Here is a 24,059-nt window from a genome sequence, read left to right as displayed (position 1 = left end):
CCTGTCACCACCTTCACTGTCATATCATTAATAAAGTCAAAAAGACCAACAACAAGAACGAAAAAGAGAGAGACTAGGCCAGGGATGGAGAGAGCACTCAAATACGTTTTGGTTATTTTATTGTGGTGCAAGCATAACGACTGAAGAAGGCACTGCGTAGAAGTTTTCATCTTCAAAAAGTATTTGTGCCTGTTGTTCCTTTTCAGGAGGAGCGCCGTGGTCCGACTCTGATCGCAGTGCAGTCCAACTGGGACATGAAGCGTCTGGCTGCAGGCATGGGGGTCCTCGAGGAGTTTCCCGTGGTGCCCGTGCACGTGCCCGACGAGATCAGCTACAACGTGCTGGACTGGCAGCGTCACGGGGCCCGCCGCATGATCCGACACTACCTGAACCTGGACAGCTGCCTCTCCCAGGCCTTCGACATGGCCAGGTGGGGGGTTTTATACAGAGAGTTAGTTATTGGGCTTTTATATCTTTACTCAGGACAGGACAGTTGGAGAGTTTGACAGGAAATGAATTGGCACAGGACCCTGGGCCGGAATCGAACCCGAGTCCCCGGCATACCAGTACAGCATTCCAGCTCATTGAGACGCTGCGCTCCCCCCCAGGTGGAGTTTTAATTGCCTGGCTCTTGCCCAACCTGTAGTTCCATGCAGCTTCGTAAGCGCCACCAGGGGGCTCCAGAGCTCAAACACAGAGAGGTCTGGTAGGAACCAGGCTAGGGTTTTAATGCCATGTTTTTGCCAGCCTGACGCGTCTATGAGTGCATCTTAATATGCCACCTTGCCTCCTCCACTTGCGCTTGTCTCCTCGCCCTGCCTCCTGGCCCCTGCTCCGTGGAGAAAACGATAAAGTTTCCCAGCTGTCAGCCTAGCCACAACAACTTTTGAGGGACTGTTTTTCATTCACCATCCCAATTGCAAGCGAGAAAAAGACTCTACAATTGAGCTTTTGCAAGATATTGAAATATAATGCTGTTGTCAGTGATGTCATCATGACGAGAAGCGAGTGGAGGAGGCAAGTGGAGGAGGCAAGGTCCCATATTAAGATGCACTCTAAATCTAGTGGTTCCATCTCTTTAGCTCTTTGGATGACAAACTTCCAGGACTGTTGCAGCTCTACTGTTCTGGCTGTGTTCAAATAGTATTTCTTAGTCATTTACAAACATTTGTAATTGTTTCATTGATATTTAGTTCATTCTTAATTATTTTCAATGTGATTATGAAGCTTTATAAAGACTGTTATTCTTAAGTGTTGGCAACTTTTCTTCTGTTTCCCCCCGTCCCAGATACTACCACCTGCCGGTGGGCAACCTGCCTCAGGACGTGTCCATCTTCGGCTCGGACCTGTTCCTGGCGCGTCACCTGCGCAAGCACAACCACCTGCTGTGGCTGTCCCCCACCGCCCGGCCCGACCTGGGGGGCAAGGAGGCCGACGACAGCCGCCTCGTCATGGACACAGACGACCGCGTCTCCGTGGAGATCAACAGCCAGGGCTGCTACTCCACAGGTATCGCAGATGACAGGGATGTGTGTGTTTTTTCCTTGAGCCATTATTAGACACAATAATGGGAAACAAGAGACAGACAGACAGACAGACAGACAGACAGACAGACAGACAGACAGACAAAGGGACAGACAGACAGACAGACAGACAAAGGGACATATAGACAGATAGACAAAGGGACATACAGACAGACAGACAGACAGACAGAGAAAGAGAGAGACAGACAGAGAAAGAGAAAGACAGACAGAGAAAGAGAAAGACAGACAGAGAAAGAGAGAGACAGACAGACAGACAGACAGACAGACAGAGAAAGAGAGAGACAGACAGACAGACAGACAGACAGACAGAGAAAGAGAGAGACAGAGAGAGACAGAGAGAGACAGACAGACAGAGAAAGAGAGAGAGAGAGAGAGAGAGAGAGAGACAGACAGAGAAAGAGAGAGACAGACAGAGACAGACAGACAGACAGACAGACAGAGAGAGAGACAGACAGAGACAGACAGACAGACAGAGAGAGAGAGAGAGAGAGAGAGAGAGAGAGAGAGAGACAGACAGACGGGCACACAGAGAGAGAGAGAGAGAGAGAGAGACTGACGTATACAGTATAGAGATTAATGGAACACAATAGAAGCCCGCTGTTCATATAATATTTACGTCAGTGGAACCTAAAAACATCATGTTCAACACTTCATAATTCAGAATTAAATGAAAGCGCTATCAATGTAAACTCCAAGGACCTATTTAATTCTGAATTATTAATGCATAATAATAAACCAGGCCAATGACTCTACTGAATTTATGAATTTCCATTTCCATGCAGTGTGTGTGGAGTTGGACATCCAGAGCCTGGCGGTGAACACCATCCTGCAGTCGCAGCACGTCAACGACATGGAGGGCGGAGCCAGCATGGGCGTGAGCTTCGACGTCATCCAGCACGCCTCTCTGGAGGACATGATGACGGGAAACCAGGCCGCCAACGCCGTGGCCAGCTACGACGAGACCGCACTCTGCTCTAACACCTTCAGGTTAGCACTGCTTATAATTTTAGGACTTGATGTATAGTGTAATTGCAAAAGTGCCCTTGTTACATGGTTTCACAATAATGTATCATCTAGAACTTGCCAGTTTGAATGGACTGCCAGTGCCCTCTGCTCCAACAACTTCAGGTTGCCGCCACTTGTTATCAAGGAATTAGTTTAGGGCTTATTTTAGGACGTTATTTTGGGAGTTAGAGGTGTACTGTGTAACATTTTTAACCGTTAATATCCAGAAAGTATGCTGCCCATTCACAAATCAATGTTACCTTTTCATGAATACTTACCACCTCCACCACCACCTTGTAACCAGCACCTTCTAGTTGGTTGAGCTCTCTAGCTCTGTCTGTTAGTACTAGATACCAGTTAATCCTACCTTTTGAGAATTTGACATCTTTTTTTTATTTTAATATATATCTATTAGGGCTTTTATGCCTTTATTTGATAGGAAAGTCTGAGATGGTGACAGGAAGCGAGTGGGACAGAGAGACGGGGTTGGATCGGGAAATGACCCCGGCCGGAATCGAACCGGGGTCCCCGTGGGCATGCAAGCCCAAATGTGGGGGGCTTAGCGCGCTGCGCCACAGCGCCGCCCGAATTTGACATCTTTGAAAGTATTGCCACGTGGAGCAGCCAGGCTGGCTTCAACAGGCGCTTTATTATTACAGGACAGTACGAGAGTAGACAGGAAACGATTGGGAGAGAGGGATGGGGAAGGGTCTGGAAATGACCCTGGCCGGACTGAAGCCGGGGTCCCCGTGGGCATGCAAGCCCAAATGTGGGGGGCTTAGCGCTCCGCACAACAGGACCCCCTTCGACACCACTTTTTGTCCCTGCGTCTGTCATATCATGTCAATTTCAATGGACTTTCATGTTATCCTATTGCTATGACGGTGACGGTTAATGTCGTCTGTTTCGAACAGGATCCTGAAGAGCATGGTGGTGGGCTGGGTGCGGGAGATCACGCAGTACCACAACGTGTACGCTGATAACCAGGTGATGCACTTCTACCGCTGGCTGCGCTCTCCAAGCTCCCTGCTGTACGACCCGGCTCTGCACCGCACTCTCAACAACATGATGAAGAAGATCTTCCTGCAGTGAGTACAGCACAGTGCAGGCAGAGAGAGTAGAGAGAGAGAGGTTTCCATTGGCCCATTGTGTCCGGGTTCTATTATTGCAAGGGGAGACCTAAGGACTGTTCTATTCAATGCTAGGAGTATTATAACACGCCCCTTTAGGCAGACCGGAACCTGGTCATGTTAGATGCCCATAGCAACCTAATACATTGGCATATCTCTATATACTTAAAGAATCTCTGGACAGGGGTGGATTTCTCGAAACCAAAGTTGCTTACTACATTCAATGCATTTTCCCATTGGCAACTACCGAAGTTGCTAACAGGCTAACAACTTCTCTTTTGAGAAATGCACCCCAGACTGATTCATAATGAAACCGCACAACATAGACCTTTTAGTCATGGTGGTTACACCTTGACTAACATATTTTCTGTAGGAAACACTGTATTACATTCTGTGTACACTCTCTAATAAGAAGCGACACTCAGGTCTTTTATGGCAAACAGTCCATAGGGGGCGTTTTGAGTCAGTTTTGAGTCAAATCCGCCATTCTGGAATGAACAGGTAGTCACGTACGCCACTCTGTTATGACCAGTAGCCATAGCAACGTTCTTTGGCCAATAGGAAAGACCGCGGATCTAATGCTAAAGTTAGCACAATATGGCTAGCTATTTTGGCAAATTTGGCCTTATAGATCATTAAGTTCTGCACTGATTGTGCTGAAAAAACATATGAGATAGTATAAGCATTCATAACTGAAGAATTTCCAATAGTTATTTCGATGTAGTTTTACCGTATTATGTAGAAATCCTGTACACATTCCCAATGCATTCCAATGTAATTTGTCTGATATTCATTCCAGAATGGTGGCCGCGCCCGAAATTCATGGGGCCGAATGTTGCAATGGACGGTGTATTGAGTGTCGCTTCTTGTTAGCTCCACCTTCTTTGTCTCTATGCTACATTATTGCTGCAATAAGTGCCGCATTTTAGATACAAAAGCCATTTAATAAAAATGTGTCTTGAAATTTCACAGTGCTCCTAAATTTCTATCCGTGCTCTTAACTTTTTTTTCATTTAGGAGCACTTGTGCTCCTTGTGAAAAAGCTAAGCATACAGCCATTATGATGATTCAGCACAACTTACAACCTGCCCTACTTAGTATGAAGTGTGTGCGTGCGTGTGCATGCGTGTGTGTGTTACACAGTCCTAGTCTATCCATTACATTATCCAAACTGGTGTTTGCTATAATGTAATAAAGCTATAGAATCATTGTGGAATACTATAAATGGCATGTATTGTACTGTTTGTGTTTTTGTCTTAAAGATGCATTTATAATTTGTAATTTGCTCGTGTCTTGTGCAGGTTGGTAGCTGAGTTCAAGCGTCTGGGCTCTTCTGTTATCTATGGCAACTTCAATCGCATCATCCTCAGCACCAAGAAACGACGAATAGATGACGCCATCGCTTATGTTGAGTACATCACCAACAGGTGAGAAATGTCTACCACCCTGTAGCGAAAGGAAGTAGAGTTGGGCTTACACTTCTGACACCATTTGTGGCGAAGGAGAGTAGAGTAGAGCAGAGTAGAGCAGAGTAGAGTTACCAATGGCAACACAAATCAGGGTCTACTTGGGTACCAAATTGGGGCTCTGACCACCAGCCTAAAGAGCCAAGCTCATTGGCATGACCGTTACAGTGCTCCCTCTACTACCCTAGTGATGGTCATCCCAACAAACACCTACTGCATTCACATACTTTACATGATATAAATGATGTAAATGGTTATATAATTTATATAAATGATTATATAATTTTATCATTATATCATCATTATTATTATATCATTGTATTATCATCATTAGAGATGCAGCGGATCCAAGATCCGTTTCCGGATCCGGCAAGATATTAGGGTTTTTCATAGGATCCGGATCCAGCTCCAGGATCCAGGATCTGGTAGCCGAGGCTTTTCAGTCAAAATAGTTTGAGCCAACGTGATAAAAAGGGCCCACGTGTGTGAGTAGGCTATATGTTTCAACCCTTTCGTAGGATCCGGTATCCGGTTACGGATCCGGCAGGATCTTAAGCAGTGGATCCGGTATCCGGCAGGATCCTAAAAATCAGGATCCGGTGCATCTCTAATCATCATTATATCATTTATATAATCACGATTATAAATATGCATGAAGGGATCCAAATATTACTGTCCACTTGAAGTTAACTGTGTTGCTCTTCTTGACCTCATCTCTTTCGTGCACATCATCAGCATCCACTCCCGTGAGATCTTCCACTCCCTCTCCCTCACCTTCTCCCGCTGCTGGGAGTTCCTGCTGTGGATGGATCCCGCCAACCACGGAGGGGTGAAGGGCAAACTCCCCTCCAGCATCCTCTATGGAGAGGTACATTACAATTACATTACAATAGATTACACAATATTCTTTTTAAAAAATCCTCAATGTTATGTTTTTTTGTTGTTGCTGGAAGCCCAAAATATGTAAGAATCAACAAATGAATGATTGGAGTTGTTTAAAATGTGGGTCATGTATCTATAATGTATTGTGTTTTTTCCTGTTGTGTTTCTTTGCAAAATGAAGTTTATCCATTTAGGAACATTTTGGGAAACTGACATTTGTGTATTGGGCATTGCATTGCAAAATGCATTTTATACGGGATTAAAAAGTTATGTTGTCAAAATATTTGAATGGCCAGAATTCACACATGGATGATAGGATGCCTGAACAGTCATTTCCAATAATAAAATGCAAAAGTAAAAAAAATGGCACTTACATAATTTTGCAACGTAACTCTTATGTATGAACAGGATGACACGGGCAAGAAGAAGAAAAAGCAGAAGGCGTCCGGCTCTGACGGGGAGAGTAGCGAGGAGGAGGAGGAGGAAGATGAGGTGGCGGGTCGCGAGGAGGAGGAGGGCGACGGGGAGGGTGAGGTTGAGGACATGATCGAGAGCAACTGGAACATAATGCAGTACCTCCCCCAGACCGCCTCCTGCCAGAAGTACTTCCTCATGATCATCTCTGGTAAGGCTGAAAGCTTATGGCAGAGAATCGTATATGAGAGGGAGATAAAGCAGGCGGGTTCTTTTCCGCTATCCACTTTACGTCGGGTGAACGCCCCTTTAGGAGACCTTCTATTAGGAGACCTTCGGAGTAAAGAGATTGAGAATAAATCGAGTCCCCTTCAAGCTGTAGATGGTGGTAGCGCACGTCTTGTGCAAACACCACGAAAATAGAAGAAGAAGGAGGGACTTAGGAAACCGAATTTGGCCATGTGGCCTAGGGCATACATGTCAACCATCCCTAATTTCCCGGGAAACTCCCTAATTTTGACACATTTCCCGATTTCTTCCCGATTAGATTTTTTCCCGGAAATATCCCGGATTTTTCACTTTATCAAAAAAGCACCGTCGGTCCAGTAGGCTATTTATAGGCTACCCACGGCCCTCTTGAAGAGAGAGACAGAGGGTCTTGCTTATCAAGCTACCTGCCAGAAGACGGTATGCCAGATACCACCAAGAATTGAAGTTCCTTGAAAATACGAGCTGTCAACCTCGAGCTCCGTAGCGCTTGTGCGCCCACTCTTTTCCTCAGAAACCGTCAGTTCATGCAACGCATAAACAGCCTCGGAACAGCGAATCATGCGATTAACCTAATCACAACCTGTAGGCCTACCAGCACGAACAGACAACTTGTGCGACAAAACAAGAAGAAGAAACACATTGCGCTCATGTCATTGTTTTGTTTTCATTGCATTGTTTCTCCACGCTGTAAAACGTGTGCTGAGGGATTTTAGACAGGATCTGTCTTTGTACGCGCGCTGTTGTGAAAAGCAGAGTAGAACGCACCGTCCGATCTGGCTCTGTCATCCCGTTGACTGTCAAAATTTGGCCTTTAGAAAATTTCCCGGATTTTGGCTTAAAATATGGGAATTTTCCCGGATTTTGGGAGCTCAAAGTTGACAGGTATGGACTATGGAGTCACAAATGAATTACTGGGCTTGAAATGAGGGGTCTTACGACACCAATCCAAATCTGTTGAAGTCCACCTATGCACTACAAATCCACCATGACTCACCCCGTTCAATTCTATTAAATTTTTGTGTGACTTAAGACCCTGTGGTCAGGAAGTAGAGGGCGTGACGTATGTGCCCCATTTATCACCTCCAAACCTGAAAGATTAATAGTTTGTTTTACACAGGGGCCGGTATAGTAATAACATTGAATGTGATCATGACATGGCAATAATTAGACATGGCTGTTTAAATCACAGCTTGAGAGGTCCTAATTTGGTGATATTTCATTTGTGTGTTTGTGTATTTTTCCCCCTTCAGCCTACATTGCAGCTGTGTACCACAGCATGAGGGAGGAGCTAAGACGGAATGTTCCAGGAGCCACGCCCATCAAGAGGCGGGGCGGAAGCCAGGCTTCCCAGCAGCAAGCAGGGGACAGCACCTCTCTGCCAGGTGGGGCTGGAAGATCATAGGTCTTTAGATAGATTTTTTTTTATCATTCACCACTATGTACACAAGCAAAAGAGATACTGCAGGGGTTTGCAGACAGTGAGCACACACTGAAACGCGTATATGCAATAAAAAAAACACAATTTATGCAAGATGCGTCCCCTTTTCGTTTCTCTGCAGGCATGATCACCTTCTCTCAGGAGTACGTCTCTGGCGAGATGACCCAGAACTTCTTCACCATCACCCAGAAGATCCAGAAGAAGGTGACGGGCACGCGCAACATGACGCTGCCCTCGGAGATGTTCCCCGTGCTGCCCGGATCCCATCTGCCCCTCAACAACCCCGGCCTGGAGTTCATCAAATACGTCTGCCAGGTCAGTGCAGTGCGCCTCTGATCCAGTGAACCAGTACATAAATCAGGGGTGTCAAACTTTAATGGACCGAGGGCCAATATCAACACCTGTAGCGAAGTCGAGGGCAATTGCATACACATACACATACACATACACACACTTAATACTCATATTTAAATTCCACAAACAAACAAAAACAAACAGTCCCATTATAGCTCAAATGTGCCTGCACATATTATGTTGCCAATTTGTGGGCTTTTTCACTGTCCTGGGCCCTGTCATACAGAATAATGAGAAGAAGACAGGAATTGGTTGGGGGGGGGGAGACGGGGCAGAGCCAGGAAACGACCTAGGCCCTAATCGAAATTGAGTGTCCCTTGGATGTTATCCAGGTGCTTTTTTTGTAGTAAAGCCGCACTGTCGAGTGTAGTTCTTGTTTTTTTTTTTTTACTGGGTTGGCATGACCGACAGACGTTTCAGCTTAAGCCTTTTCAGCGTCTTCAGAGAGTGTGCAACTTTTCTACAAAAACATTTACAAATCTGGTCACTCACACCCGAAGACCTTGTTTAAAAAATACAAAATGAAGAGTTTGGAGTTTGGGGCACTTTCTGAAAAAAGACTGAATGTCCTTGCAGGTGTTGTCGCTGGATGCCAACATTGTGAACCAGGTGAACAAGCTGAAGAGGGATCTGCTGCGGCTGGTGGACGTGGGCGAGTTCTCGGAGGACGCCCAGTTCCGCGACCCCTGCCGCTCCTACATCCTGCCAGAGGTCATCTGCCACTTCTGCAACTTCTGCCGAGACCTCGACCTGTGCAAGGACCCCTCTGTGGCACAGGTCAGTATGTTGGTTTTTTATGTTTTTTTTTTTTTTAAAAGGTTCATGCCAGTGAGTAAATGAAAAGAAAAAATAACTTAATAAAGAAGAAAAAAGGAAAGAAAAGAAAAAAGAAAAAGGAGTTTGCTAAGCTTTTTCAAAAAAACGTCACTTTTTTTGTTCAGCACCAGGGATTGTGACCAAGCAAATCCAGAGGTGACAGTATGGGTTCATACATACAGTATACTTGGCCCCTCTCCCTGTTTGCAGTCTACTGTCATGTCTTAACTCACCACAAGGAGTCACCAAAGCCTATATAAGGTTTATATGTATTTGGCCCCTCTCACTCATGGACATTCATGGGTAAGCAGTTCAGGCATCAGACCTGAAGCCCAAAGGTTGTCGGTTCGACTCCTGATGCACCAGGTTGGTGGGGGGGGGAGTAATTAACCAGTGCTCTCCCCCATCCTCCTCCATGACCGAGGTACCCTGAACATGGTACCGTCCCGCAGCACTGCTCCAATGGTGCACGGGTGAGGCATAAATGCAATTTTGCTGTGTGCAGTGTGCGCTTGTGTACTGTGGAGTGCTGTGTCACAATGACGATGGGAGTTGGAGTTTCCCCGGTGGGCTTTCTCTTTCACTTTCATACTAGGCCCCTCTTTGTTTTCAGTCTACTGTCAGTCTACTTTTTTTTTTTTTTTTTGGGAACACTGATGATGGCCTAGACCCGAAACGTTTGCATCCCATTTTTTGTTTTGGCTTCTCTTTTTATTTTTCAGCTTTTGATACAGTTTCACTGAACAGCATCAAGCTCCTGTGTGCGACTCCTTTTTCTTCAGTCTACTGTCAAGCCATAACTCGCCACAAGGGGTCACCAAATCCTAAAGCCTGCATGTGGAGACCATTTAAAATGGAAAGTTGGCTGACTAGAAGTTGTAGTTCTTAAACTTTTTTGTCATTCCCCATCAAACATGAGAGAGCTTTTCTGCACCCCACTTGTCCCTGTCAAACAACCAGAGTCACAGTTCGAAACAAGTCTTGCAGTCAAGAAGTAGTAGGTATACACTACCATTCAAAAATTTGGGGTCACCTTCAAGTCGCAAACATCTTTTAAATAGCTTGAGATGGAAAGTACTGAACAGCCACAGGTGAAAAAAGGTTTGATTACCCATAAAATTGGTTAAACTGGACAAAAGAGTGAAATCGAACCAAGCTTTTTCACCCTTTTATTACATAGAAATATGTGTTTTAGTCCATTTTTCTACAGACATTTCTTTGGTTTTATCAGTGTCTGCCCTTTCCAATGGTAGGTGTATGACATTTGTTGCGTTGCCACCTCGTGCACAAATTCAAGTCAAGGTAGCTGCATGATTTTTTGGCCATCAGAATGAACCTACTTTTGAATGCACGATCCATTGTCTCAGCAATGTTTTAGTGTGCAAGCCAGTGCCATACATCGTTGGAAAGTGTAGATTCTCCTCTTTCAAATGATGTGTATATCATCCGGCATTGTATGGATTGACAGGAGCAGACATCAACTTTTGCATGCATGGGGCTCATAGAGCTCATGGGCAATTCTGGACCTCATCTCATCCCGGGAATGAATCTGTAGAACCGCAACTGGCTATTATTAATGCCAAAGGAGTCTACACTTTGATTAGTACACCAGACTAGACACTACCTTAGTAAAGGTACACTTTGATTTGTCAAAAGTTAGTGATACATTTTGGTCTATTCTATGCATTGTCTATACAAGTAAATCCATTCAACAGTTACTTTTTCCAATATCAAATTGCTTATTTGTTGCATGCATTAATTTCAGGGAACAATAACTCTATACACTGATTTTATACCAGAACTGAAATTGAAAAGTAATAAGCTAAACTGTCAGAAAGAAGCATTGTGGGAGGAAAGTGTGGTGACCCCAAACTTTTGACCGGTAGCGTATTTTAAAAATTAAAAACCCTGACTTTTTCACGCCCTGATGAAGACCCAGTGTGGTTGGAACCAGTTGGCGTTTTTGGATATGTACCCCAGTTTAAAATGAAGGCTTTTCTTATTTTTAATGTATTGTGTTGGTCTCTTATAGGATGGCACTGTTCTGCCCCAGTGGTTCTGCTCCAACTGCCAGGCCCAGTATGAGACGGACTCCATTGAGATGGCGCTGGTGGAGGCCCTGCAGAAGAAGATGATGAGCTACACGCTACAAGACCTGGTGAGGGATAGAGGATGACTGCACTGAAGACGAAGGATATGTACAGTATATATAACCATGGTTCTATGAGTTCCGGATGACCGCCAGAGCTTGGCAGTCTCTCAAAGTGTATGCGAGAAGATTTTGCCAAGAGGTCACTTCCTGGGTTCACCGTTGTCTTTACCCCTGACACGGGGTCACCGGGTGACGTCACCCAGGTCACATGTGACTTTGTTATTATTCATTCTCGACCTGCATGATTCGTGTGATGAATACCCGTGTGTACAGTATGTACAGACACTTGACTGTACACATTAAAAAAGTAAACTCACACACACACTCATAACTTTCCTCTGTCTGTTTCCAGGAGTGCTCCAAGTGCAAAGGGGTGAAGGAGGCCAACATGCCGCTCTACTGCAAATGTGCTGGAGACTTCAGCCTCACCTTCTCCACCAAGGTCTGTAGTAGCCCATTACACCAGTAAACATCTCCGCAGGCACCTACTGATTGAATTCTAGCCACTTTAACATCACAGTATCTCCTTACAGTTTGCCTTCTCATTCATTCATTGATTGATTGACTTGCTTCCTTCCTCTCTTCCTTCTTTCTCCGCATTCTAGAACTTCTCAGAGCAGATCAGGGTGTTCCGGAACATCGCGGGTCATTACAAGATGGCCTTCCTGCAGGAGACCATTGATTGGCTGGTGCACATGAGTCCTCAGTTGGCCTGAGGTGGCAAGACCACCAGGAATGGAAACGTTCATGCAGGGCTGGATTGGCCATAAGGCACGCAGGGCATTTGCCTGGTGGACTGGTGATGATTTTGGCCTGGTCCTCCCCTCAATGCAGTGGTATCAGTCCTCATGCCGCTACAGCTGACCTCTCGGCTTCTGATTGACATATTCGTTTTGGCTGTTGGGGACAAAATGGCTCGTAATACTACTTTAGAGGACTAGATTTGTTGTCACAGGCTTCATTGTGTCTCTCAATGCCTCGTGGACCGGTCTTGGCTGAAAATGCCCAGCCTGTTTTTTTTCCTCCCAGTCCAGAGCCCTGCGTTCATGTTTTGACACAAACAACCTTAACCCTTGACACAACCTTGACACCATCGCTGTCTGATCTTTGCAGACTTTATTGTGCAGTCTGTATGTATTTTCATCACGAAAGGAAATTGTAAATAACGGAAATGTAGCTTTTAGATATTGGTTTGATTAGATTGTGTGGTAATCAAGGTCTTTTTTCCCCATGTATGTTGTTAATAAATAAATATTTTTGCAGTATTTATAAATTCATATGTGTCCGTCTGCTATTCTCCTAGTGTGGTGTATTTATCTCTTTTGTATCCTAGTTGTGTATTTCTCTCTCTTCTCACTTTTGATGGTATGCCAATGAACCAGCTTGCATGAAATGAAAGGGGTTTATATTTTTTAAATCAATTGTAGCAGGAGGCAGGATTCACTAAGAATTACTTTGAGGGTGCTGGCCCAAATAAATCGCTGCACACTGAGGAAGGCACAAGCCGAAACGTGTCTGTGCACACATAAAAGAGACTTGTTGCCAGGTGCAACCTTTTCTGTTTAATATCATTACAAAGTTGAGCATTTGGGATTAGAACCTGGAAATTAAGAAACTAGAAACTACAGCATTTATGTGCTTGGTGCAGTCAATTGTTGATTTAAGTAACAGCTTGTCTAGGTTTGTATACTCTGGAAAGCACCTATACATCCGAATGAAAAGAGTGTCATGACATTTTTTTCTTTCTTTTTTTTTAAGTGACTTATCTAACCGAGATGGTGGACACCAAGCGTGACTATGATAAGCACACAGTATTGATTTTGAGAGTGGCCCCATAATGAACAATTATCCATTACCGAAACCACATTCTCCATCACTCTACCACAGCAGTTTCCTGAACAAGTAGCGACACACTTTTATTAGCTCACTCACTACCATACAATTGGCTTGCATGGACCAGGATATGCATTGCAATGGTGTAGTCAAGATTAGCCATATACAAGACCATAAATCATATTCAGCGATTCTGGAGAAGACCTTGCGGTGTTTCCCAGTTCCAGCTGACGATGAACAGTCACAAAACATGATGCAGCCCAGACAGTGCAGATGAAATAAGTTTACATACTATGAAAATTAGTTCAACTAGTTCAGTAACACAAACTAGGTAGGTATATCATAACAGTATGCACTGTTAAATAAGGATAATTTAATTCATTTTTATATTGAATGTATTGTTTATAGTTACCAGTATACACAATCTTTGTGTTTCTTCTAAAGCTTGGGGCGTAAAAATGCAGCATTGTGCCAAAATATTTTACCAGCATTTTTACGTTTACAGTAGGCCTATGTACACACATACTGTACACACAACATTGTGAATTATTTTTTGAAAAGACTAAATATGCTGTAGCCCATGGGTTGCCAACCTTTCTCTTCGGGGACCCATATTTCTACCATTGTAAGCTTTGGTGACCCAACTGCACGGGGGAAAAAAAATAGCACTTGCATTTTGTTGCTTCTATGCATATATTGGTTCAGATGCTTTGTATTCAACATGGGCTATATACAGTATATGGTATTAAAATTAAACCCTTAACATCAAAAGGGCTTTGTGAACCACTGTGAATCTTTGGCGACCCATAGGTTGGGAACCACTGCTGTAGCCCACTGTACTTTGTGATGGTAGTACAATAAGGCAGTTTGACCATAGTGTGTGGTATGAACTGTTTATTTTCTACAGAAGCAGTTGGCAATGGTGGTTGACATCTTAACGCTGTACTCATACCATACAATCTCATGCTGACATACATACTGTGACGTTCTTTATTCTTAGAAATGCAATCTATAGTTTTGCAAAAAAAACACAGCCTCCACTTTGATTCCGTTTCTTGCAGGGCCGGATTAACGCACAAGCTAGATATGGCTGCAGCCTAGGGGCCCCCACCTGCCAGAGGGCCCCCGATTGGCCAAGTGTCAAAAATTGCAGAATTTTGATGATGCAATATTGAAAAATTAATCTGTAATGTTGAGTACAGCTGGCAGACATGATATCCTTAATTCCTATCTTGTAATTATGACACTGTTTATGTAATTTCATCGTGAAATTTGCCTTCCAGGGGGCCCTCAGCAAGATGTGGCCTAGGGGCCCTGGTCCACCTTAATCCGGCCCTGGTTTCTTGTATGCCACTAACTGCATTGGCCCACCCACAATTGGACTCATCCTCTGTCTTGCACGCCTGTCTGTCGATTGATGAGTCTTTCTGTGGCTCCATAATACAATTGCACCTCTTGGAGTCCATGGGTTGATTTGATTGCCGGGCATTTAAGTGCTCTACATAGCCCGACTGATGGCTACTACTGGAAAGGGATTTTGACTTTTCTCACATGCCATAGTAAGTTGTTCCTGGTAGGTACTGTACAGTAGAGCATTGGATGGGCTGCAATTTGCTGAACATCTCATATTTTTTTAAAGTCACGTTTTCTTCCCCATTTTGAACACTCAAATACAATTATACCTTCCTGCATCTGGTGAGTGGGTGTTTTTTTTTCACCCACAGTCACAGAAGAGAAATCCAATTATTAAAAAATTGGTTTCGGATTGCTCAGAAGTGGCCCGTCCCTGGTGCCAGATTAAAACACCGGTCGGGAGATGAGCCTGCCATCAGAGCTACTGCTCACCACAATCATATTATGGAAGCTATTCAGTGGAAAGAATAACGAACGACCACCACACTGATATTCTTGTATGGAATACCCCCTCCCCCTCCAAGAAACAATTGTATTATTGTTGGCCAGTTGGCATCTGAAGGCTTATTCTTGGCTTATTCAAGAATTTATTCTTGGTTGTCAGCCAAATCTGAACTCTTGGGTGTCCAAGATAAACTGGCTACCAAATTGTAGAAACCAGCCAGCTTATCAAACCATTTTGAAAACACAATTATATCTACTGCGAAATACTATGTGATTACAAAGTACATAACACTTCAGTAATAATGCAAGGATTAATGCAATAACATCAGTTCATTTTTATATATTTTAATACTGTTATCAAAATATCAAAGTCAGTGTCTACAGCTATAGTTGTTATTCATTATAACATGTAAGCGCTGCACAGGTCAATGGAGATTAGTTATAAGCAACATGGCTTCTTTTTGGCAGTTGGATACATGTCATTCACAAAGCTATTGTCAGTTCTGATTTGTGTGTGTGTGTGTGTGTGTGTGTGTGTGTGTGTGTGTGTGTGTGTGTGTGTGTGTGTGTGTGTGTGTGTGTGTGTGAGAGAGAGAGCACAGAACAGAACCAACAAATCCTTTGTGGTACACAAAGGTAAGGCAAACCATATTCAAGTTGAGTTCCTTACAATTTGAACTCATTTAAAGCACTGTCAGTCAGCAGAAGCTTTTATTCAAGGCCACAGGCTTTGTGGTGATTGCTTTTTTCCCTGCCCAGCAACTGCTGCAAGAGGCGTCTTTCCTGTCCATTATTTTTCCTCTGGGGTTAAAGATCTCTGCCCTTGACTTGACTGGCACTCTAAAGCAGGGTTGTGTGTAAGTGTAAGACACTAATTTGCAGTCAGAAGTACAGTAAGTCTCAAGTCTGAGTCAAGTTACAAGTTAAGACATTTCACCAAGTCAAGTCAAGGACAAGTCACATCGCATCCAAATCAAGTCCAAACGTATTATTTTTCCCCCAAGTCCTTAGCCCAGCATCATGTATTTTACGCATCAGGCTTGTACGAAATTCTGAATTGAATGAATTTCAATTCAAAGTAATGCCATAATACGAACACTAGGTGGTGTCATTACCTTGAATTTCTTTTAATTTAATCTACACCACCCATTGGGAGTACATAGAACACCACCACCTAGTGTTCTTATTATGGCATTACTTTGAATTGAAATTCTTTCAATTCGGAATTTCGTACAAGGCTGTTACGCATAACAGCCAAGTACAATTCAAGTGTCAGGTAAGTGGCATTCAAGTCCAGTTGCAAGTCATTCCCAATGTTGCCAAGTCAAGTCTGCAGTCATCAAATTTGTGACTCCAAGTCATCTTACTCGAGTCCACGACTTTACACTGAAGTGGTTACGGAGATGGGCTTTAGATCATAAGCTTGCAGGTTCAAATCCCACCACTGACCTATTAAGTGTCAATACCACCCTTCCCTTCCACTCCCCACCACACTCCAAGGCTGACCTCACCTCTCCAGGGACTGTAACCAATACCCTGTACTTAAAAAAATATCTGTAAGGCGCTTTGGATAACAGCATCAGCTAAGTCTAATGTAATCCTAAGTACGTATGTGAGTTTCCAGGTGAGGGCTGAGGGAGTCGGTGGATGATCATCAGAGTGGTACTCCTTCAGACAGGTCCGAGTCCATGGAGCCGTAGCTTGTGAGGGTCAGGTCTGTAACAACCATGTGGTCCACCGGTTTATTTGAAGACTAGGAAACAAAGGATCAGGGAAGAAGAATAACACAGTCACAATAAGTCAGGAGTGTGAAACTCAAATTGACCGAGGGCCAAAATCTAAATCTGCCACCAAGTCGCGGGCCAAACTCAATATTATTATTTTTTCCAAATGGACTAAAACTGTGCATACACACACATAATACTCACATTTAAATTTCACAAACAGATCCCCACCATAAATCAAGTGTGTCTGCACATATTCTGCTGCATATGAGTGTGAGTTGTTTCACTGGCCTGTTACACGCCAAATGTCTTGTTCAAGTCTTATTACCCAATATACAGTTTGTATGTATGGTGTATGTGGGTCAACTTGAGTATGCAGCCTAGATTTGGTCCCTGGGCCTGAGTTTGACATCCCTGCAATAAGTGGTATAATAACTAAATACATAATTGGATATGAAGCTGTTTGGATCCTGGCAATGGTAGGTACATACGAATGGAAATAATCTATGGTGGAATTTTCAACCTTACATTGTCAAATTTCCTCTCGCTGTAAACTTCATTCTTATCGATGAAGGTCAACATTATCCAATCGCAGATGATGGAGCACTGAAAAAAAAATACAAGTGATTAACCTAGAAGTCTTTCAAGTTCCTGTGTACTTTGATTTTACATTTTCTGACACTTACAATTCCAACTGATGTCAAAGCTGTTACTGCGTTGATGATGGTTGGGACAATGTTGAACTTTCCAGCCTAGACAAAGTATCAGGGTTAATGATGTGGAAATGCATGAGGTTGATATTAAATATAAACAATATAAACAATATTAAAATAATGGCATCATGCTACTGTACGTACATGCCCATGGACAATGATGTCCAGTCGCATTCCATAGGCTGTGATGAGTGTTCTGAACTCCTCACCGTTCCTGCTGTAATACTTGGCAAATCTAAGTGACAATATTGTGACAACATCACATGCAATGCAGTTGTAAGCAATTCACAAGTGACAAGACATGCATGGTGTTTAAGACCAGGGAGTATTCAAAGAACCTGGCTAAACAGTTAAGCTGGTTGAATTAACCTTGAGGTAGAGGTAAATCATCTAATAGAAGAGCCTGGGGTCCTCTTTTTGTTAACTAAATGATGCCTGTGGACTACCTATTAGCAGGTTTACCACTTCCTGTAGGTTAACTTCGCCTGGTTTATCACTTAACCATGTTCTTGGAATAGTAATACATCTGGCATATCATGACATGGTATTTTCCCAAAGGAGTTAGTTCTGTATTCAACTTCCATAAAAATTCCACTTCCGCACAACTTCACTCCTTTAGATAACATAACATTAAAAGTCATAACTCTAGTACTTAACAACTTGACGTAGTACATAAAGCAATGTACAACAATAACAACAACAACAACAACAACAGCTTACTTGTAATTGTATCCAGAAAAGGGTGTGTTCTTCCTCACATCCAGTCTCCTGAATGAATAAGTAGGTGCACATGCTAAGGGGTCGGTGTCAAAATTACATTTCCAGTTAATGAAGGCTCCGATGACTCCACCCTGAAACAACCAAGGACATTGATGATCGCACCATGTGTTGCACAATCGCTACAGCTCCACAGTTCAACCTACCACAACAGCAATAAACTTTTTTTTTAAATAGAAAAATACTGTATGTGTTATGTGAAGTAAGGGGGTGTTGATGTTTTATGTCCTACCAGGGACTACAGATGTTAATTAGGCTCAGGCTAACTCTGGTACAGTGCATGGAATGGCAACATTTAATTGTACTGTATTATATGGTCTCTAATCAACTCAAATTGAATTGAAGAAACCCCAATCCATTTTTGAACATCCACTATCAATGGCCCAGAAGCATACTCAGTGTAAGAACACTTTGTTTTTGATTTATTACGAGTAAACAAAGCCACAAGTAAGGGCTAGTAAGTACAGTACTTACAGTTCTGCACAGTTCACTGAATTCCTCCCTGGCTTGTTCTGCGATGTAGCCCAGCCGAAACACTGGACAATAGGGATGGGTCTCCTCATTGTAATGACATCGGGGCATGTATTTCACCTTTTTTCTTGGTCTGGTGTTTCCTCTAATGAATAGGAATATGCAATAAAAAAACATCCAAATGTAATACCAATATGTAATAGTTAAATTATGCGGAATATCACTGAATTTGCATGAATCCACGCGATTGCTGAATCGCGAAAAACTGGAGGGACTGATATACAATAAAAATACTTTTATCATGCTTTTTTTTACATTTCTAATTGAAAGCGTCTGTCAGCCACTTGAAGGAATTAAAAAATAAATAAATGATGGAACTAACCTTAACACTTTGAATTTTGGAAAGTGTATGGTGTTCTTTATATAAACAGTAAAATTGATGGCCTCTGCCAGTGGTGGCTCGCTGTTGGGATGAGAAGACGCACAATCAAGGCACAAAAGAGGTCCACTATTTAAAACATGATACATAATCTGCCCTGCAAAGACAAAATGTAGTAATTATGCCAACATCGAAACTGAGGAAAAAGCCCTTCGAAGTGTTGGTATTTGGCTGGATATCGCAGTTGCTGCAAATTTTATCTAGCGATACTGTATCTCTAAAGTGGGACGCATTTGGACCATATGACTGTCACAAGATAAAGAAGGTGTTACTAAGACCATTTTCATTCTAAACTCGATTTTGACAAAACATGAAGGCCGAGTTACTGCACCTTGCCTCTGTAGGGCAGAATCATGACTGATGTGACTGATGCGCAGTGCAACAAACAAAAACGGAAAGAAATTCGAAGTGTCACCTAACAGCGGCAAACGCTTCTATCGGACACCAGGACTGGATCTCGCACGTCTTGAAGGTGTGATTGTAGTATGGCACACATCGCCCCGTTCGCTGTCCTTCAGAAACAGTTCTCGGTCAGTCAACATCAGATCAAAGTGCTGTCATTTCATTTTCCTTGTATGACTTGTGCATATGAATAAAGTGAGAATAAGAGATGACTTGACTTGACTATATTGCTGAATTGCAGAATATATTTGTAGCATAAACCATGTCCACCTACCATTACCATCAAAGTTAATCTCCCCTGCAACACAGTCAGAATCTGAAGTGCAGTTGGCACCAGCAACTTTGAAGTACTGCAGAATCCAAATGTACTTATGAAACACACACATACTCCGATAATACAATACACACAACCCTTGGGACTATCTGTGCAATTATTTGGAAACATGTTGTATCTTGACAATATTACCTTTATGGCCGCTTCGTAGATACAGTGTGTAGTTAGGCCTATACTGTATTATAATTCATAGGACGGCTTATTTGTGAAAGCTATATACCTCTGCACACGTGCCTTGCTTCTGGTCTTCGGTAACTTCACGCCTTAGAATGGTGCTGATCACATCCCCACCCTGAAAAATTACAAAATATTCCAAGTCATATGTACACACTGTACTGTTTACAACACGTGTGTGTGTGTGTGTGCGTGTGCGTGTGCGTGTGCGTGTGCGTGTGCGTGTGTGTGTGCGTGTGCGTGTGTGTGTGTGTGTGTGTGTGCGTGTGCGAGCATGTGTGTGTAAGGTTTGTGTAAGGTGTCTAGGTTTGCTCCAGGTTTGTGAGGTTGCTCAAGGTAATATGCTATGTAATAATAAGACACTTAAAACAAATCATGGTAACAATTTACTTGATGACGGCGTCATACGTATACATAACAGTGTCATAACAGTGCTGTCACACAGTCATGCCTGTGTTTTAAACATTCTGTCAATGTCATAAACATTTTATGGCTATGTCATTAAGTGACATTCGGTTATGGTAAAGACTGTCCTAACACAATGGCAACTGTTCATGACCCTAAACGTTTATGACATTGGCATCATTTTTATGACTCATTCATGACTGTCATGACGCTGTTGTGATCATTGACAGTAAATAGAATGGACGCCAAATCAACGCTATTTGCCATTCAACGCTTTGAAGCCAGATTTGGGAACATTCCAACTTACATTCCACCTTAGCAACGCCAAACGCAGGTGCTGATTGGACAACAACAAGACTTCTAACGGTCAATCAAACCATGTTCTGATGCTCATTGGTCAATTTAACTTTTAATATCTCTCTAAAACAAAACATCACCACAAAAAATCACCACCCTGGTAAGTTGGAGAGCAAGGGGACCTACTAGTTGAGCGAAAAATTATCCCCCTGGAGTGGCATTTAAGGGAGATACAGGGTTTTATGTCTCTCATAGGAATGAATGGGATTTGGCCATTTTTTGGTCTTTTTGGGTCCAACCTTGGCTCCAACTTGGCTTCAACAATGAAATAGAATTTTGGCCTCCATTCTATTTACTCTCAATGGTTTTGATACAATTATGGCACTGTTATGTCATACGCATGATGCCGGCGTCAAGTAAAGTGTAACCCCAAATTTTTGAAGTTATAACAGATTTCAAAAAGAAGAGTGTGACACTGCTTCTTCACGGATCACCACTTTAAGTCCTAGTTGCCAAAATGTCAGCACCAAAAATAATGTGGTGAACCTTGAAGAAGCAGTGTTGCACTCTTCTTTTTGAAAACTGATGACTGAAGTTCCCTGAAAAGCTGCACCTGTTGAAATAGAAGCCTTTGAGGTGTGCGAGCTCTCGCAAAACTTTGTCAAATGAAGTTATCAGAAGGTAGGGGTATTGTTGCGCTGTAGATGTTGCAAAAATTAACTAGGTGCGTGGACCCAAAATAAGTAAAATATAAGGTAGGAGCAGGTTCGCACACTAAAAGGTCAAGCACAAGGAGTTTTTTTTTATTAGAGCAGGGTAGAGCAGACTTTTCAGGCTGTTGCCATCATCAGTGCTCTCAGTGCTCACGAGTCTTGTGTCTTGGTGTCTTGTTTAGTGTGCGAACCTGCTCCTACCTTATATTCAAATAAAGTTATAACAGAAAAATAAAGGGTAACTTTCAAAAGAGCACTTTGCTGATCAGACTTCATCACCTCTGAGGGGTGGACGTACTCCACCATGTCCAAGACGTTATCTCCCTGCAGCGCCACGCCTCGCATCATGGTGTAGACTGAACTCTCAGGTCGCGTCTCTGTGTCCTGATAGGCCTTCTGGCTGATGAATACATACCTTGGAGTTTGAAGGACATATTGTTACAGTGAGAAGTCAAGTCAAGTCAAGTCAGTTTTATTGTCAATTTCTTTACATGCGCTGTTCATACAAAGAATTGAAATTACGTTTCTTACTTTTCCATGCAGACATAGACTCTAGACTCTAGGTGTGGACATAGACAGTATACATACATTACACCAAGAGTACCTATACAACACCCATACAGGCATATAAAGTGCAAGACTGGGCAACAGCAGACATACAGCTCCAGGCCACTTTATTAGAATAGTGTGGAAAAAGTTGATTTACTTCCATAATTCTATCAATAATGTTAAACTGTCATGTATTATAGATTCATGGCCCAGTTTTTTAACTATTCCAATCATTCAATTGTTTTTTTTTACATATTTTGGCCTTCCAGCTCAAAAAAAAACATGAATTGGTGAATTCGCAACATTAGAATATTGTGGCAAAATCACAGTTTTCTTCAGCAAAATTCAGGTCACATCAAATCAGTTGAAATTTGGTACTATCTACATATGATATCATGCAACGTTCAATACTTGGTTGGTACTCTCTCTGTTTTAATAACTACCATGATGTGTTTAACATTGAAGTCAATGGCAGAAACAGTACATGGGAGTTATGGAAGGCCAGATATCCTTGATGCTTTGCTGTCAGCTGTTCTTGTTTGTTGACCTGGTGACCTACACTTCACTCTTCAATATACCCTGTAGATTTCCATGCCACGTTTTGGCACCAGTTGAAATGGGGTTTTATTTCTGGTAAGTTAGAATTTAACTGGTGAGTTTGCATGAATGAATGTCCAAAAATGATCTTACAGGTCCTAATTCACTTTCTTTTCGACATTCACAGATTTTCATTTTCTCTATAAGTCTGTTTTTATATTTAGGGCTTTTGATAGGACAGTGAAAAACAGACAGGATATGGCTGGGAGAGAGAGATGGGGAAAAATCAGGATATGTCCCGGTCTGGGAATCAAACCTGCTCGCATAGCAATACAGTGCCCAGCTGCTATAGCCACTATATAACACCCCCCCCCCCCCCATTTTGCTTTTCTGCAGTCACAGTCATTGGATTTTAAAAAATGTATTCAGTTACATTATTTCACCAATTGCATGATTTTAAGTTCTGGTTCAGGCTATATGACATTGATTTTCCCCTCGCTCTGTAACTAAATTAGGAAACATTAATTTATTTCAAATGGGCCCATTTGGATCAGGTTTCACACTAATGGCTAATGATGGGAAATAAGATGGCCTATTCAGACATCATACATACGCAGTTATATTTCACACACAACAGAGTTGTACAATGGACATGAATCTGCTACAAATAGCTTTCTACATACAAGAAACACAATGGGATTGTAATCAAAACAGTGTTTCAGAATAAAGAAATTAGCCTCCATTCGTAATTATCCCCAGACAGGTTGTATTATTGGCCTATATTCTGTTAAATTATTCATGCATCAATTAACCCAAGTGGTCTACAGAGGTCCTATTTGTCATACTGACATAATGTATGTAAGTAAGTAAATACATAATAAATAAATAAATAATTGAGTATTATTAAAACAAATAAAAGATGGAAGAATACCAAACAAGCAAAATAAAATGCATCATAAAAAATGCCTCCACAATTTCTAAATCATCAATGTTGCACGATGGTTTTGGACACATGTTGACTCTACATACACACATTTCTTTTAGGCTTCCTAAAGAAAAAAAAAGAAACTTACCAAATAAAATACGTAATGACAAGAAACTGCACTCCTCTGTATATAATTCCAAGTTTTCTGTTTCTTACGACCATAACCTTAGGGGTCTCATAATCCCAGAAGCCAAGAAAATATTCCGTGATAAATTCTTTGAAACCCATGTCCGTTTAGTTTTTGGTCGGCTTGAGCCTGTGTGTGTTGCTGTGCCAATGGAAACAGACATCAAAGTGAAGAGCATCACTTGGACGCACAGCCTCCACATCTCGGGCACGCCCGCCCGCTCGCGCGCGCGCACGCACGCGCGCATCTAC

General features: G+C 42.6%; 2 protein-coding genes across 2 annotated transcripts in view; one reads left to right on the top strand and one right to left on the bottom strand.

Moving 5' to 3' along the window:
• The window catches only part of pole (polymerase (DNA directed), epsilon), a 45,588-nt gene extending 32,844 nt beyond the window's left edge, over positions 1 to 12,744 (top strand). The window contains exons 36-48 of the mRNA XM_063194822.1: positions 207 to 430; positions 1,289 to 1,509; positions 2,327 to 2,531; positions 3,464 to 3,637; positions 4,981 to 5,106; positions 5,881 to 6,013; positions 6,436 to 6,652; positions 7,962 to 8,093; positions 8,271 to 8,464; positions 9,080 to 9,280; positions 11,352 to 11,477; positions 11,824 to 11,913; positions 12,077 to 12,744. Of these exons, the coding sequence (XP_063050892.1) occupies positions 207 to 430; positions 1,289 to 1,509; positions 2,327 to 2,531; positions 3,464 to 3,637; positions 4,981 to 5,106; positions 5,881 to 6,013; positions 6,436 to 6,652; positions 7,962 to 8,093; positions 8,271 to 8,464; positions 9,080 to 9,280; positions 11,352 to 11,477; positions 11,824 to 11,913; positions 12,077 to 12,187 (2,154 nt within the window). The 3' untranslated portion in view covers positions 12,188 to 12,744. The remainder of the gene's footprint in view (positions 1 to 206; positions 431 to 1,288; positions 1,510 to 2,326; positions 2,532 to 3,463; positions 3,638 to 4,980; positions 5,107 to 5,880; positions 6,014 to 6,435; positions 6,653 to 7,961; positions 8,094 to 8,270; positions 8,465 to 9,079; positions 9,281 to 11,351; positions 11,478 to 11,823; positions 11,914 to 12,076) is intronic.
• A 3,695-nt stretch (positions 12,745 to 16,439) lies between these two features.
• On the bottom strand, positions 16,440 to 23,909 carry p2rx2 (purinergic receptor P2X, ligand-gated ion channel, 2). Its single transcript, XM_063194325.1, has 12 exons — positions 23,770 to 23,909; positions 21,890 to 22,025; positions 20,242 to 20,313; positions 19,962 to 20,037; positions 19,701 to 19,797; positions 19,229 to 19,309; positions 18,850 to 18,991; positions 18,319 to 18,449; positions 17,743 to 17,833; positions 17,572 to 17,637; positions 17,414 to 17,491; positions 16,440 to 16,914 (listed from the first exon to the last, which is right to left on the bottom strand). The coding sequence occupies exons 1-12, from the start codon at positions 23,907 to 23,909 to the stop codon at positions 16,816 to 16,818; spliced, it is 1,209 nt and encodes a 402-aa protein (XP_063050395.1). The 3' UTR covers positions 16,440 to 16,815.
• Between the last annotated feature and the right edge of the window lie 150 nt (positions 23,910 to 24,059).

The sequence above is a fragment of the Engraulis encrasicolus genome, chromosome 3 (assembly GCF_034702125.1).
Source record: "Engraulis encrasicolus isolate BLACKSEA-1 chromosome 3, IST_EnEncr_1.0, whole genome shotgun sequence".
Classification (NCBI taxonomy): Eukaryota; Metazoa; Chordata; class Actinopteri; order Clupeiformes; family Engraulidae; genus Engraulis; species Engraulis encrasicolus.
The sequence above is the reverse complement of the archived record's forward strand: the minus strand, read 5'-3'. Positions and strand labels throughout refer to the sequence as shown.

Bases quoted from the DNA above. Each gene is read 5' to 3' on its own strand.
- p2rx2 (XM_063194325.1), bottom strand. From the start codon at position 23,909: ATGGGTTTCAAAGAATTTATCACGGAATATTTTCTTGGCTTCTGGGAT. The intron at 20,314-21,889 runs GTGATGAAGTCT...GTAATTTTTCAG, and splicing joins AGTACGTCCACCCCTCAGAG to GGTGGGGATGTGATCAGCAC. The intron at 17,834-18,318 runs GTAAGCTGTTGT...ATTGTCACTTAG, and splicing joins TTTTCTGGATACAATTACAA to ATTTGCCAAGTATTACAGCA.